Source organism: Prunus avium, chromosome 6 (genome assembly GCF_965620075.1).
Source record: "Prunus avium chromosome 6, drPruAviu1.hap1.1, whole genome shotgun sequence".
Lineage (NCBI taxonomy): Eukaryota > Viridiplantae > Streptophyta > Magnoliopsida > Rosales > Rosaceae > Prunus > Prunus avium.
In genome coordinates this window covers 9,144,904-9,160,843 of record NC_142289.1, presented here as the reverse complement: position 1 = coordinate 9,160,843, position 15,940 = coordinate 9,144,904, and the positions used below count along the sequence as shown (strand labels likewise).

Here is a 15,940-nt window from a genome sequence, read left to right as displayed (position 1 = left end):
GTAAGTCCAAATTTTACGTTCTTTATATGGTTGGATTCAGCACAGAAAAACAAAGAACTCAGCGCGGACCAAAAGGTAAAAACAATGACGGAAAGAAACATAATTCAAAGAAGAGAAAGGATTGAAATGCTCCCCCTTGAAGCGATTAGGTCGAATGTGATGCACTTGGAGGTCGCGACTTCTCCCATTGCTCCACACTTCCCATTCTTATGATTGAGGTTGCCATCTCTCTCCATTTTTATTAAGCTATCATAAATTGCTAAAACAAACACACAAACTTGAAATGGAATTAAAAGGATTAGGAAATAAAAACTAAAATGAAAAGGAAAATCAACACACATCCAATTCCATGCTTCAAAGCAACAAGCACCAATGGGTTGTGTAAGCTGGGACTTAAACCCAGTTCTCTTGCTTGTTGGGCAATTGTCCTTTTCTGTTGGACTACAAACACAACTTGTCCATTAACGTCATTAACTTTAAAACTTGAAATTGTCTAGAAAAACATGAAAATGAAAAATAAAAATAAAACAAGTAGGGAAAAGAAATAGAACCAAACTATGTTGCCAATCCCCGGCAACGGCGCCAAAAACTTGTTGCGTAGATACAGCTGCAGCAAAATGGATTCAGCTGCATCCTCAACTTGTGATACTCGCAAGTGCACGAGCCGTTCGGTAGTATAGCGTATGTAAGTGCGAGGTCGATCCCACGAGGATTGGTGATTGAATGATTCAATTCATTTTCCCTACACAAAACAGAAATGAAAAAGAAGGGAAATAAATAAAACAAGGAAGAAAGAAAATAACTAACTCAAGCAGATAAGTTCCCAAGTTCAATTAGATTAATGGATTGGTTCTAGCTAAAGTATGATTAAGCCATGGTGTGTGGTCATAACCTTGTGTTCCTAATTCCCTAATTTGATCATTTGTTGTCTAACCTAAAATTAAGCATTAGGAACCCATTAAGCATAGAAGAACAATTTAAACAACCAAGCATGTATCTAATCCCTGTTGTCGAATGTCCATACATACTCTTCCTATTCATAGTTCAATTCGAATTAAAGCATGGTGTCTACTCTTAATTCAAACCAAGATAGCTAACATGCAAGCCTAAATGGTGATCAATCATTCAAACTAGCATATTAACTTATAAGCATAATGAATAAGAACAAAAATCATAATTGAAACTTGGAAACGAATCAAACTTGAAACTAAAGAAAAGAATTTACATAACAATGAAAATTAAGTAGAACTTGGAAAAACTTAAGGAGAATTTCAGCACAAAGATCTCATTACAACAATTGAAAACTAGAAAATGAAACTAAGAGAATTTGAGGGAGAGAAGGGAAGGGAGCTCTAGAGAAGTGTTTGAGAGCTCCCCCCCTTGGGGTCTGTTTACAAGCTTGGGAAACCTCACTATATATAGGCCTAAGGAAGCTGAAAATCTGAATTAAGTATGGCTAATGCATACAACACTTTGTTTTATAAAATCTGAAATGGTTGATGCACTTCACTAATGCATACAACACTTCCATTATAAAATCTGAAATGGTTGATGCACTTTACTAATAAATCCCACCAGCAGCCCTAGCTCATCTTCATGTCACCATGACCAAGCTTCCAACCAGAAATAATAGCTCATCCTGAGGTCAGCATGACCAGCAACTTCAAGGGCTTACGAATTGGGCTTCCCTTAAGAAAATTAAGACTTTAAGCACTCAAACTTGAAGTTCAGAATGTCTTCTTTCCAGCCATATATCATTTGGGCCAATCCAAGGTCGGAGGAGGAAGTTAAGGCCAAAACAAATTGCTAACTCATTTTGCGCGCTGATAAAATCCATCCTGAGCATGGCTCTGTGTTTGCTAGGTAACAGACTCCACAATTATCCAATGGGGCTGAATTTCGGATATGTTATAGTATACACCCATTGGAACAACTTTCATGAAGAATGTGGCCTCATCCGAGCTATGTAGGTTGCTGAAACAAAGCTTGCAATATGACCTACGAAACTGGGCTGGCAGGGGACTGTAGCCAAAATTGAGTTTGTCTTTAAGCTCTTCATCCATTCATCCAAATTAGGCCCTAACATGCATGGATTGCATCATTTACTATCCAAAGCCCTCATTATTACCTAAAGCTCAATGAACTGAAAGATAAACACAAAAAGGATTAAAAGCACAAGTTTAACTCAAAAACATAACCAAATCATAAGCTAGAAGGGTACAAAATGATATACAATTATGAACCGATCACGAAGGTCAGGTGGGAACCCATCACCTTCTCCGAAGAAGAAGAGGAAGGGATCATCTACCCACATAACGACCCTATGATCATTCGAGCCGACATTGCCGAGTTCGATGTCGGACGAATCCTGACCGACAATGGGAGTTCGGTAAACGTCATCTTCGCTGATGCATTCAAAGAGCTCGGAATAGATGACAGCCATGTCAATCGGCAACTCTCGCCTCTCCTTAGCTTTTCAGGAGACCTAGTCCAGCCAATCGGCAGTGTCAGCTTGCCAATCGCCTTCGGCACAGCCCCACGAAGGACCATGGTATACGACCAGTTCCTTGTGGTAGACTGTCCTACGGCGTACAACGTTATTGTCAGCCGAACGGCGCTCACGGCAATAAAGGCCCACTTGTCCCCCCACATGCTACTCATGAAGTTCCCAACCTGCTACGGCACGGGGGCAATCAGGGGCGATCAATTGAGCGCTCGGAACTGCTACGCCACAGCGTTGAAATCGGCAGCTCCGCACAAGCAAAAGGAAACCTTCACGGTCGCAGACTTGCCGAACGGCAATGAACCAGTGGACGATCCAAGGGAGGAAACGCCCACTCCAGTGGCACAACCTGCCGAAGATCTCGAAACGGTGGCGCTGGACGAGCGCCAACCGGACCGGTGTGTAAGAATCGGTACCATGCTGAACGCCACCCTCCGTGCCGAATTCATCCAGTTCCTTCGGCAAAACTCAGAAGTCTTTGCTTGGTCCTACAACGACATGCCGGGCATATCCCCTGACATCATCAGCCACAAACTGAGCATCTCGTCAGCATTCAAACCTATCAGGCAAAAGCGCCGATCCTATGATGCCGAACGGTATGAGGCCATGAAGAACGAAGTGTACAAACTCATGACCATTGGCTTCATACGGGAGGCCATATACCCAGAATGGCTGGCGAACTCAGTCATGGTTCGGAAGGCAAAGGGCGGATGGCGAATGTGCCAGGACTATATCGACCTCAATAAGGCCTGTCCGAAGGATAGCTTCCCGTTGCCACGTATCGATCAGCTGGTTGATGCCACTACCGGTCATGAGCTGCTCAGCTTCATGGACGCATACTCTGGATATAACCAGATCTTCATGCATCCTGCCGACAGCGAACACACGGCGTTCATAACCGACAAAAGCCTGTATTGCTATAACGTCATGCCGTTCGGTTTGAAGAATTCGGGGGCAACCTATCAGAGACTGGTCAACCGAATCTTCGCTGAGCAGATCGGCAGCACCATGGAGGTCTACGTGGATGACATGCTAGTAAAGAGCCGAACGGCAGGAGAGCATCTGAAAAACCTATCGCTCATGTTCGGCATCTTGAAGGATTATCGAATGCGACTCAACCCGACGAAGTGCGCCTTCGGCGTATGTTCCGGAAGATTCCTCGGTTTCATGATCAGCCAGAGGGGTATTGAGGCAAACTCCGATAAAATCAAGGCCATAATCGACATGGAAGTGCCGAAGACACAGAAGGACATCCAGAGCCTTACCGGACTAGTGGCAGCCCTCACTCGCTTCATCTCCAAAGCCACAGACAAGTGTGCACCGTTCTTCAAAGCCTTGAAAGGGGGCAAACACCATATAGAGTTGACTGCCGAATGCGATAAGGCGTTTCAAGACATGAAGGACTATATGGGCCGAGCACCGCTACTGTCAAAACCCCTCCCTGGAGAAACACTCTCTCTATATATATCGGTATCCAGCACTGCCGTCAGCTCAGTACTGATACGGATCCCAGAGAAGGCAGAGCTACCGATCTTCTACGTCAGTAAGGCCCTACAGGGGGCATAGTCTCGGTACCCCCCACTCGAGCAGCTAGCTCTAGCTCTGGTCGTTTCTGCCCGGCGGTTGAGGCCCTATTTTCATGCCCACACCATTATCGTTCTGACCAACTAGCCCCTTCGGCAAGTTTTTCAAAAACCTGAAACATCCGGAAGGCTGGTGAAGTGGGCGATCGAGCTGGGAGAATTCGAAAAGGGACAAGCCGTAGCAGACTTCATCGCTGAACTGACACCTTCGGTGGCTTCAGAACCTGAAAAAATCCTTCCACAAAAAGACCTACCGAACGGCAGTCGTCCCGACCAGTCAACTCCTTTCTGGATCCTGCACGTTGACGGTTCGGCAAGCCAACAAGGATGCGGAGTTGGTCTGGTACTCACCGCTCCCGATGGAGCCAAAATTGAATATGCCATCAGGTTCGGCTTCCGAACGTCCAACAACGAGGCCGAATACGAGGCGCTTTTGGCCGGCCTACGGCTCACCAGAAGCATGGGGGCAATTCAGATCAGCATCTACAGCGACTCGCAGCTAATAGTGAACCAGGTGACTGCCGATTTCGCAGCAAATGACGCGTCAATGACGGCATACCTCACGGCAGCACACCAGCTGCTAAACAAATTCCAGGCGTATGAAATTCGGCAGATACCAATAAACGAGAACAGTCATGCCGATGCCCTCGCTAGACTAGCTTCGGCAATCAACGACAAGGTGGGTCGAAAGATCCCCGTCGAGATACTGACACTTCCGAGCACAGCCATCGCCGAGATCTGCGCTATATAGTACAACAACACATGGATGTTGCCTATTCATGCTTACCTAACGAACGGCACCCTCCCTGCAGACAAGGCCAAGGCCAGACAGTTGAGGCTGAAGCCCTAGCTACCATAACGGCAGCGAGGGTCGAAGAGTTTGTCTGGACCAATATCTGTTGCCGCTTCGGCATCCCCTACGCCATTGTCACTGATAACGGCAGACAGTTCGATTCGGAGCTCTTCAGGCAGTTCTGCACTCGCCTCAAAATCAACCTGTTCTTCGCCTCGCCAGCTCACCCACAATCGAACGGCCAGGTAGAGGCCGTAAATAAAATCATCAAGAAACTCTTGAAACGGCAACTCAACAGTGCCAAGGGTGCTTGGCCGGAGAAGCTTCCCGAAGCTCTGTGGGCCATACGAACATCCTACTGAACCTCCACAGGGGAAACTCCTTTCAGCCTTGCATTCGGCTCAGAAGCCGTTGTCCCAGTTAAGATCGGTGAGTCTTCTTACCGAACGGAAAGCTTCCAGCCGAAGGCTAACGAGGCAGCACTCGCGTTGAGCCTGGATTTAATCGAGGAACGACGAACGGTAGCCAAAAACCCAACGCAAGGAACCCTTGGACCTTCCTGGGAAGGACCCTACGAAGTCATCGGCATCCTTCGTTCCGGTACTTACAGGCTCCGAGGCACAAATGGGAAGACCCTCGGTTACCCATGGAATGTGGACCATCTCAAGAGTTATTTTAAATAAAGCCCCCTAGCCAACGGCAGGGAGGAATTTGTATTTTTGCTTACAGCATATATAAATAAAACGAGATTATTCAGTTCCACGTATTCAGAACGTCATATCCTAAGCGATATTCGTTCAAAAAATTGTTTCGGTAGGGCTCACCAACACAAGCCACAGTAACATTGCCTACGGCAATTAAAAGCTACACCGCTACATGCTTACTGCCGATTCCAACTTAGCTTGTCAATTTTTATTCCAAGTTAATACAGTATGTACGAGCCTACGGCAGTACAATGCCCCAGAATTACCTACGGTATTCTCATCGCGCATAACTACAAACCTATACGGTACCCTAGACTTGCCCACGGCACCTCTATGGACGAAAGGCTATTAGGACCTTGTCCCTACCGATGGCTGCAATACTTGAGTTTCGACAAATGGGTACGAGCCAACGGCAGTACCGTGTTCTCATCACACAAGCCACCGAAACTTAGTACGGTGCCCTAGACTTGCCCACGGCATCTCTATGGACGAAAGGCTAATGGGGCCTTGTTCCTTTGGTTTTGTCTACCGATAGTGGAGACACTCAGGCTAAACCCAAAGCAAACAAATTCCTAAGTGGCCAACGGCCCAATCGGTAATTATCCTAATCACAGTTATTAGCCTACGGCAGTAACAAACATAGATAAAATTCAAGTAAAATAAACAAAAGGTAACTTGAATTAAAAAGATGCCCTCAACATCAATATGTTCAGACATTTTGCCAACGGCAATTAAAATACAAAAAAAATTATTATTACAAAAAATGGCTCAGGCCTCGGCAGCACGATCTCCCTGGTCTTCGGTAGTCTCCACCACGGCATCGGCGGTGGCATCAGGGGCACCCTCGATCATCTCTTCTGTAAGGCCTTCCGGTAGAGGAGGGGGATCGGCAGCGAAGTTCAGGTTCAGCTTCTGGCCATGATTAAACCGCTTGAAACGGTAGATGAGGTCCGCCATCTCCGAAGCCACTTCATTATCCACCAAAGAGGTGAACTCAGAGGAGGAACGGTATCCCCTAATGGCTTCGTTAACGGCAGCCTCTATCTCCGCTGCCTTCGACCGCTCGGACGCCTTCAGTGCCGTCTGCGCCGCCACCTTCGCTCCTTCGGCATCCCTGGCCGCCTGCTCAGCGCCGTCCAGAGCCTCACGCATCTCGGCAAGCTTTGCCTCGTGCGCTTGAATCTGCCGTTCGGTAGCATGCATGTCCTGCACCAGGTTGGCGTGGTTCTGGAGTGCCTTTGTGGCGTCGGCAACCTTGGAGCGGCCGTCCTCGTAGAGCCGTTTCACGTGCTCGGCAGCTGTGATGGCCCCCTTCATGCACAGCCACATGTCCATCGACGCCTGAAAAACAAAGCAACAAGTTAGTACCGAACGAAAGGTAACAACAACAAAAAAACAATGGGAGTCAGAAGTTTACCGTGGCCTGGAGACGGAAGGCGCGCCCCGCCTCTTCCCGAAGAGCCCTCTTCGGCAGTTCATCGATCTCAGAGAGATCCATTTGCGAGCCCACGATCATGTGGTTCGCAAACTGGACCGTCTTCGAGGGACAGGCCAGGGTGACTGCCTCGGTAGGGCCCTCCTCGTCCTCGGCCGTAAAGACGGCCCTCGGCGGGTCAGCTAGCCGCACCCTTTTGGGGGTGGAGGCGGCATCCAAGTCTACCGTCAATGGCCGCTTCCTGGAAGCCTTAGAAGAGGCGGCATCGGCACCTTGGCCCGGGTGGAGGACCGGCTCGCTGAGCGGCACCCTTCTGCTCACAGGCTCGGCATGGCGCTGCCTATGCCGTTCGGAAAGAGGCTGCTCCTCGACATCAGCCTGGGCAACCCTCTCTGCCGAAGCCTCAGGATGCCGTTTCTGTTTTTTTCCCTTCGCAAGCACTTGGAGGCGCCGCTTCGAGGTCTCCGACATCTTCTTAGCCTCGGCAGTCTTCCTGGCCTCTGACACTGCAGGAACGGTGGAGTTAGCAAAAAAGAAAAAACAAAAAACAAAAAAAAAAAACAAAAGAGTGAAGTGAACTTACTCTCGGCAGGGTTCGCAAGACCGGCTCTGACGAGGTTCTCGGTGAAGAGGAACTGTGGGTATTCCCTGTCACTGGCAGGAACTCTTAGCCTTACCGTTTCAATCTGCCGAAGCTCTAACTGGGTTGCCGTTGGTTGCTTCTGTTTGCCTACAAAAATAACGAAAGAGGTTAATCCATTGGACAAAAAAAAACTGATCTACCGATCGGCATGGTAGCAACCTACCGGCAATCTGAAAAGTATTTGGGATGTGGAAGCGAACGGGAACTCCTGAGGGCGATTCCCAATCGCCAGATAGGAGAACCCGCCGATTCCTCCAGGACTTCTGGGAGGTTGGCACTGCCGTAAGAAAATGGCCCTTTCGGAAGCCCTGAGACAGTTCGCCTGAACCCAGCCACCATGATCGGTGCTCTTCGATTTGGTGATGCTGTACAGATGGGAGAACTATTCGTAGGAAGGCCCCTCCTCATCGGCAAGCCCGAATGCCGTAACTACCCCCATCAGAACGGCCCAGAAGTTCGGATTGAACTGCCCAGGGGCATATCCAATCTGGGCCAAGATTCGCTGAACTGGAGGCTGCAACGGTAGCCTAACGCCCTGCTGAAGGACGTCGGTGAAGAACGCAACCTCACCGTCCTGGGGGTTGCTCAGGGATTCGGTAGGGCCTGGGATCCTCATCCCTACCGATTGGGGAAGCTTGAACTCCTCCCTGATCCTCGCCAGCTCTCGGTAGGTCAGCTTGTTGGGCGGCAGGTAGTCTACATCAAAGAGCTGCTCTCTCGCTACCCCCATCGGTACCCTTGGGTTACCGCTGTTTACTATCGTCACCCTCGGCATAGGAGGTGACTCGGAAGGCTCTCCACGGCCTGAAGTGGAAGCCTCCGGATGGTGACTGGAAGATGCCTCCGGCATCCGAACGTTCTCTTCAGGCTCGGAATGCAGGCCCAAGCCAACCTCCTGACCGCCGCTATACACGACCGCCAACGGTAGGGGCTGACTAGTCATAAGCCCCTTACCGATCCCATGAGTAGGCGCAGGTCTGAACCTCTCGCCAACAACTTCCACCTCAGAACCACTATCGCTATCGGTATCCTGGGCTGACTCTTCACTATCGGTAGTCTTTCCCCTATCTGGAGACTCCTCCTCAAAAGCGTTGGGCTCACTCTCGAATCCCGACTCGCTATCAGACATCCACAAAAGCAACGGAAGGAAACTAAGGGCCATGCATGGAACTATCCTACCGATGCCTACGTCTCTACCTATGGCAACTAGACTACCGAACCACATCCCACTTGCATAAAGTTCTAGTCTAGTTCAAACCATGGAAGGACGTATGCACAATGAAAGAAGAAATGAAAATTGCAAAGTTACCGAACGGTACCTTGTGTATATTGGAAGTGAAAGGGCTCAAATCGCTTCTAGTACCGTTTGCTGTCACCGAAAATCGCCTGTGTTGCCGTTTGCTCTCGCCGGAAATCGCCTATGTTACCGTTCGCCCTCGTCAGAAATCGCCTGGACAGAGCTCTCGCCTCACTCACAAATGCAAAGGGAGTTTTGCCTCAGAGACTCCCTCTATTTATAGGGCGAAAGTTGCAACGGTACGCCTCGAAATACCAAACGGCGCATTAATGGCGCCGCTCCGCGTGATAAGACACGCCACGTGTCGAGCGTTGAGTGGAATCCCTGACAGCACGCTGGGTGCAGAAGACGAAGTGTCATTCTGTCACATCACCACCCCTCACTGTGCACGAGGTCGTATGAGAAAAGATCAAACTCGCCCAAGTTAACAGGGCATCGGCAAGCATCTCTCGGAAGGCGCCCTCGGCATACTAAGACGTGCCGAACGGTAACCCTCGAAATGACGACTCTTGAGTTTCCGGGCAAGTCTTTGAAGTCAATCGGCACCAAGACAAGGCCCCAGCGCGCCTCCCTGACAGACTACCGAACGGTAGATTAACCGAGTGGCTACCGAAGGACATACAAGTCCCCGACCGAGAAATCTCGCTTGAGAACTTGGGGGACTCCTGTTTACACCCGAAATAAACAGCCAATAAGGGCAAGACACGTGGAGAAAACTGGGCTTGGTCAGAGGCGCCCTCGGCACTCTACCTACCGATCTCTCCATTAGGGCAACGCCCTCTCCTGGGACACGTGGCACGCTCCCAAGCGACGCCCACAGTCCCACATCGAAATAATCAACAAAATGCACACCTCCCAAGACCTATAAAAGGAGGCCAACAATCCCAAAATGGAGGTAATCAGAACTTACGGCATACAAGCCTATTGATCTGTCAGTTGAACTTTCTATTCCCGAACTTACTTAAGCATCGGAGAGCCTTCAGCCGGTACCACACCGGTGCCCCAGGTCTTACCGTACGTTTGCTCATATTGCAGATTGCGCAGGCTACCGAGGCATCAAGGATACCGAAGGCATAAAATTACTAAGTTGACCCTCTAAGTCAAAGAACCACTTTTTGGCGTCAACAGATTTACTTGCCTATGTTCCTTTTGGTCCTTTACATAGGTCCATGGAGATGTTATATGCATAATTTGTACTGATACATCTTTGCCTTTGGTGTAATTTGTATGAGAAACTACCACGGTAATTAAAATAATTTATTGGTTGTATTATTTTCAGCTTCTCGATATTATGGCCAATCCAGAATGTTCAAAAAGGTTATGAGTGCACTCGTGATTATCTTTTTGGTATTGGAGTGGACAAGCAACGTTCTGCCAGACTCACAGCTTGGTTCAATACACCAGAGAATTATTTTATTAGAGTATGGTTACCTAATAAAACATTAGATTTTGGTTTGAGCTATAATATATTTTCAAATTGTTGCTTGTCGAAAATTTTGATATTAAATGGCATTAATTTCTGCAGGAGTATGAAAAGCACCAGCGGAGCTTGAAATCAAAGAATTTAACCTCTCAGATGTTGGATTCATGTCCAACAAGAAGCCTGCATCGTAGTGAAACCTCGGCTTTAGTGTACTCTGATATACCTCAAGTAGAAGAACTGTTGACACGTCCTGAGTTTGTAATCAGTAAGTATTGTAGTTCAGTTTTGCATGACTTTCTAGGCTTAACTTCTTATGTACTTGTTCAGGAACTCTCCTTTTAGAATATTTTGAGTGTGTGTATTTTATGTTGCCATGCTCTGATAGATCTCTCTCTCTCGGTTTTGGGTGGTGCTTTCAGCCGCTGATCCGAAGGATGCAGAAATCATATGGACGTGTACACAGGTGGATGAGGATATGAAGAAGGCTACAGGAATAACAGACAATCAGTACGTAAACCAGTTCTTACTGTTTCTTTTAGCATCCAAATGTGTTCATGTATTTCTTTAGGGAATAATTAGTATTAAATATTTTTATTTATTTATTTTTTCTTTGATAACATTTTCAAATACTAATACAAATATAGCTGGGTATGGCCACGCAGCAATATTTTTAAATTATTCTATTTAATAGGTATAGCCGACCGGCTATACTTGTAAAATATTCTACTTAAATAGTATAGCCGATCGGCTATACTTTTAAAATATTCTATTTAAAGGGTCTAGCCGCACGGGTATACCGTTAAAGTCTTCTATTTAAAAGGTATAGCCCTTCGGCTATACTGTTAAAATATTCTATTTATAGAGTACAGACGGTCGGCCATACTTTTAAAATATTCTATTTATAGAGTATAGCCGCGCGGCTATACTCTTAAAAATAGAATGGAACCAAATAAAGCCCAACCCAAATCTAAATTTAGACTATCACTTGTATTAATAAATAAATCAAATTTGGAGGACTTAGGGCTACAACACACTTAATGTTGGCTTCTCAATTTTCCCAATACTCTTGCTAATTTCTCCCCTCCTGCATTTCAAACCACGTTCTCTTAATTGCCAACTGGATCAAAGGTTGGCTGCCTCATACGATCAGCAATTGCCCTTTACTTTGAAGGAATTTGGTCTTATCTTATTATAATTTGTGTGACCCCTTGGGAAATGCCTCTTGGCAGCCCTCGTTGCATAGGCTTGCTTCCTACTCTTAGGTTTGTTGTGTTCATCTGTTTGCTGTTTTATCCTCTTAGCTTAGTGGCTTGGTAGTTCTTTTGTTGTTGAATAGTTTCAGTACATAGTGTCGAAGGCTAATTTCAACATTTTGCCAGGATTTACTTATACAATGTTACAACTACGGCATTATGCTACTACAAGTATCAGTAGCATAACCAGTTTGCCTTCTAGCCTCCTCTGTTCTCTGAATACAACGGAAGGCAATAAACCAGTTCTATCATACAGAAGAAACACTAAGCTTAAGCTTCTTATCAGCAAAAGTTGTGTGTATATGCAGTCCCGACAGCCTTTGAGGTTGTGGCAATTACACTAAATACCGGAAGATTTGTCTTGCAACTGAAGTTGGCATTGGTGATTACTCAGTTCACTGGATCTGCAACCTCTTTGATCTGCACCAACTTGAAAAGTCGATGCCCCGGATAACAAGGTAAACTATAAATCCTAAATACCCAGCAGTGAAAGCACACACTACGAAGCCAACAAGCACCCCGTTCACTTCAGAGGAGAAGAAGTCCAGCAGAAGATAACCATTGATCACCATCACCAGGGCAGCCACAAGCCACGCAACAATCTTCATAGACAATAAAGAAAAAGATGTGAGCAATTCAACCATAATTTGCTTATTTCTGACTCATGAACAATTTTAAAAAACAAAGAAAAGGGAGAACAGCTTGAGTACATCATAGTAGAATCAATTTGAGGTGCTTTAATCTAATAAAGGAACTGAAAACTTTCATGGCGTAATCAGAAACTGAAATAAGATATCAAGCAACCATTCACCTCAAAGGAATATTCCTTGATTCTTGATCAAATAGATCCTATCACTAATGAAGTTAATCAACATAAGGGAAACGAGTAATCTAAACTCTATTTTCAGCTAGACTATGAAATTCAGTGCAGGTGAGACACTTTCTTTTCTCAACCCCATGGAAAGGTAAAGGGGGAAAAAGAAAAACATTCAACCAAGTATTACAGAATAATTAATGAAGCACTTGTATGTTTGTCCACTAAAAATGCTGTTCTATCACCAAATCTGCAGCACATAGCCATGATTTATCTTACAATTAGATTACGGCGACAGTTACCGTATTATTCTATCAGTGCAATAGATTCTCAAGTCATAGGGGCAGTGCACTTATTTTTGCGGTTTGCTAGTTATGTATAAAGGGAAACCTACCTGATTTGCATGGACAGAAAAATCACCAGGCATTATTGTTGAAATCTATACAAAAATTTGAAATGCAAATGCCATCATGGACTTTATGGCCTAGATGCAGAACAAAGGAAATAACATACCTTGAGAACAGGGCCAATTTTAAAAATTCCCATGATTTGCTCCTTTGACACCAAGAAAAGCAGGGGAATAAGTGCAAAAGGGATCTGAATTGACTGAAGCACATTAAGCCACTCATTCAAAACATCTAATGTGTCCTCTGATGTATCAAATACAAGAGCAACTATTATAGTTGGGATGATTGCACAGCTTCGTGTAATCAAAGCCCTCATCCATTTTTTCAATCTCAAGTCTAAGAAACCTCCCATAATGAACTGCCCTGCATAGGTACCTGTAATAGTGCTACTCTGGCCAGCTGCTAACAAACCAATACCCCAGATGTACAAAATTGGGAACACCCCACCCCCATACTTCTCTTGAAGATACTGCCCTGCATTTACAAGGCCTATACTGTCTGCCAGGTCTGTACCATAAAACCCCTTGGCAAACACAGTGGTAACAAATAGGTTGATAACGAAGGAGATAACAAGAGCAATGGTGGACTCTATGCTATAGTAATTGAGAGCTTCTTGAACTCGTCCTTTCTTGCTGTGATCAATCTCCCTTGATTGTACAAGAGCTGAGTGCAAAAATACGTTGTGAGGCATAATTATGCAACCAACAACTCCAACAGCCTGCTTTATTGTTCTGGAGCTAAGTTTAGGAACCAAAATACCTACAAAGCGGAATCCACATGATAGTAGATTAGATGAAGAGGTGCATAGTAGCACGAACCTTTTGGCCTGAATCACCTATTGCTTTATATATATATATATATATATATATATATATATATATATATAAAGAATAAACTGATAAGAAAAATCACAGATAGAGGAGTAGAATCCAATACCAATAAGAAGTTCGGTGCCACTGGGTTTAGCTTCCCCAAACATCCATGCAAATGACAGTGCCATTGTTGCAATCAGAACCGCGAACACTGCTTCCAGCTTCCTCACACCATAATTTTCAAGAAAGAGAAAGATGAAACTGTAGCAGGGAAACAAATGAAATTATTTTCGAGTTATAAATTCTAAAATAGTTGCAAGTTCAAGGAAAAAAAATTTGGTTCAGTTCTAAGACAATGCAGGAAAAGAAAGAAACTACAAGCTTGGACTAACAGAAACTTTATTCTTTTGAACCTTAAAAACTGAAAATTAGTGAGCGAGAACTAATAAATCTATTCGGCATGGTTGAAATGAGCTTCACTTTCCAGAAATGAAATATTTTTAAATCTTGGATTTTCCAGGCAACCAAGCAGAATTCAATCCTTCACTTTGAATAGACTCTCAAATTCCTGATTTCAAACAACACTACATTTTCCTATAAACTGAACTAAGTCAACTGGCTGACTAAGAACTTCAAAACTTTAACACAACTACAGAAAGAGCCGAAACCACTGGCCCTCTGAAAATTGTGAAAGAATCAAACATACTCATATCAAAGAAAAGCCACAGAAATTGCTTGCTCAAAAAAAACAAAACTTGACCCGAAGACAATCAAAATTCATAACAAAAAGGAAAACCCAAATTCAGATTTTCAAGAACTGAGAAAATTCAAAGAAAGACGAACCAAAAACACAAAAGGGTAGAGTTCAAAATACCAATCCAAAGCGGTTATGACGACCCCAGACCAAAGCGGCAAAGCCCCATTACTCAAAATCTTAATAGCAATCGCACTCCCAATAACCTCCTGTATATCAGCCCCAATCAAAGCCAACTCCGCCATCACCCAAAGCACCATTCTCGCCCACGTCGGGTACTCATCTCTACACAGCTCTGCCAAGTGCCGCCCAGTCGCCACGCCGAGCCGAGCCGACAACAGCTGAACCAAGAGCCCCATAGCCGTGGCCCACAAGAGAAGCCATAGCAGCGAGTTTCCAGCTATCGCACCCGCCTGAAGATCGCCCTCCAAATTTCCAGGGTCGAGGAAAGCGATGCTCATCAGGAAGCCAGGGCCGGTGAAGAGCCAGAGCTTCTTCCATGAAAACGGCGGCGTCTTGAAGTCGTCGTCTTCCGGTTCGTCGATCCCGACCACGTGGACCTTATCGGCCGAGTCGTAGGCCGTCTCGGGCTGGTCTTGTTCTGAGTCGACTAAGAGTGGCTGTGAGTGGTCGTGAGACGAAGGCATGGTGTATTGGTCTGGAATTGCGTGCCGGTTAGTGTACGGATTGTCTCTGTGCGCTCACACGATGGTCTCTGTGTGATTTTCAAGCTTTGGGTTGCTTCTTCAACTTTATCGTTATGGAATAATGGGAGAGATGAAGCTCGGAAAACTGCCAGTCCCTCTCCTCCTTTTTCTTTTGCTTTTCTCTTCTTCTTTTTTTTTTTTTTGTAATTTTTGTTTTCGAGATTTTAATTATTTATAGTGTTACTGCTGTTATGGTTTGTTTATTCAATTTGTCGCGTTTGGGATTTCTAAATATAGAGCTGACGTTATTCTCTGCTTGACGAATCATAGCTTGCCAAGTAATGTTCTAAATTCATTCTGCAGACGTTATTGATGGCACGAGAAAACTTGTGTGAAATTGTTTTCGTGGTGTGGTGGTACAATCTAGTTGAAACATAAGGAATGCTAATTACCTTCCATTCTTTCTTTTTTTACTCAATTTTTGCCATGTATATTTCAATCACATATAAATCCATGTACTTCGTGTGCATTCCACAAACACACTCATAAATAATATCACTAATATCCACTTATATTATAACATATATACAAAATATGCACATGACCGTGCTAACATAATATTCTAACAAACAAAATATTAATACATTGCATTAAATATATAAATTTATGTATAACTCGCATTATACCTATGTTTTCCACATTCCACTCATGTATAAATATTTTATTCTCTTTACGAGCAAAATATTAATATTTTATATTAAGTATATAGATTTATGTGTATATCTCATTCTTAAATTTATTTATTCCACATCCATATAAAAAGATCTCGAGCTTTTACATTCAGGGATGGTGCATTTACCTGCATTTTATAA

The 15,940-nt window shown here is 45.0% G+C and overlaps 3 protein-coding genes across 3 annotated transcripts; 2 read left to right on the top strand and 1 right to left on the bottom strand.

Moving 5' to 3' along the window:
* Positions 1 to 2,323: 2,323 nt before the first annotated feature.
* Positions 2,324 to 4,837, top strand: LOC148293606 (uncharacterized). The gene is made up of 2 exons (XM_088254536.1): positions 2,324 to 3,643; positions 4,175 to 4,837. Exons 1-2 carry the CDS (start codon positions 2,324 to 2,326, stop codon positions 4,835 to 4,837), a joined length of 1,983 nt encoding a protein of 660 aa, XP_088110662.1.
* Positions 4,838 to 4,848: 11 nt separating this feature from the next.
* Positions 4,849 to 5,241, top strand: LOC148293605 (uncharacterized). The gene has a single exon (XM_088254535.1). It carries the CDS (start codon positions 4,849 to 4,851, stop codon positions 5,239 to 5,241), a length of 393 nt encoding a protein of 130 aa, XP_088110661.1.
* A 6,486-nt stretch (positions 5,242 to 11,727) lies between these two features.
* Positions 11,728 to 15,284, bottom strand: LOC110748583 (metal transporter Nramp3.2). The gene is made up of 4 exons (XM_088255004.1): positions 14,542 to 15,284; positions 13,792 to 13,928; positions 12,962 to 13,614; positions 11,728 to 12,236 (listed from the first exon to the last, which is right to left on the bottom strand). Exons 1-4 carry the CDS (start codon positions 15,066 to 15,068, stop codon positions 12,030 to 12,032), a joined length of 1,524 nt encoding a protein of 507 aa, XP_088111130.1. The 5' UTR covers positions 15,069 to 15,284; the 3' UTR covers positions 11,728 to 12,029.
* Positions 15,285 to 15,940: the final 656 nt, after the last annotated feature.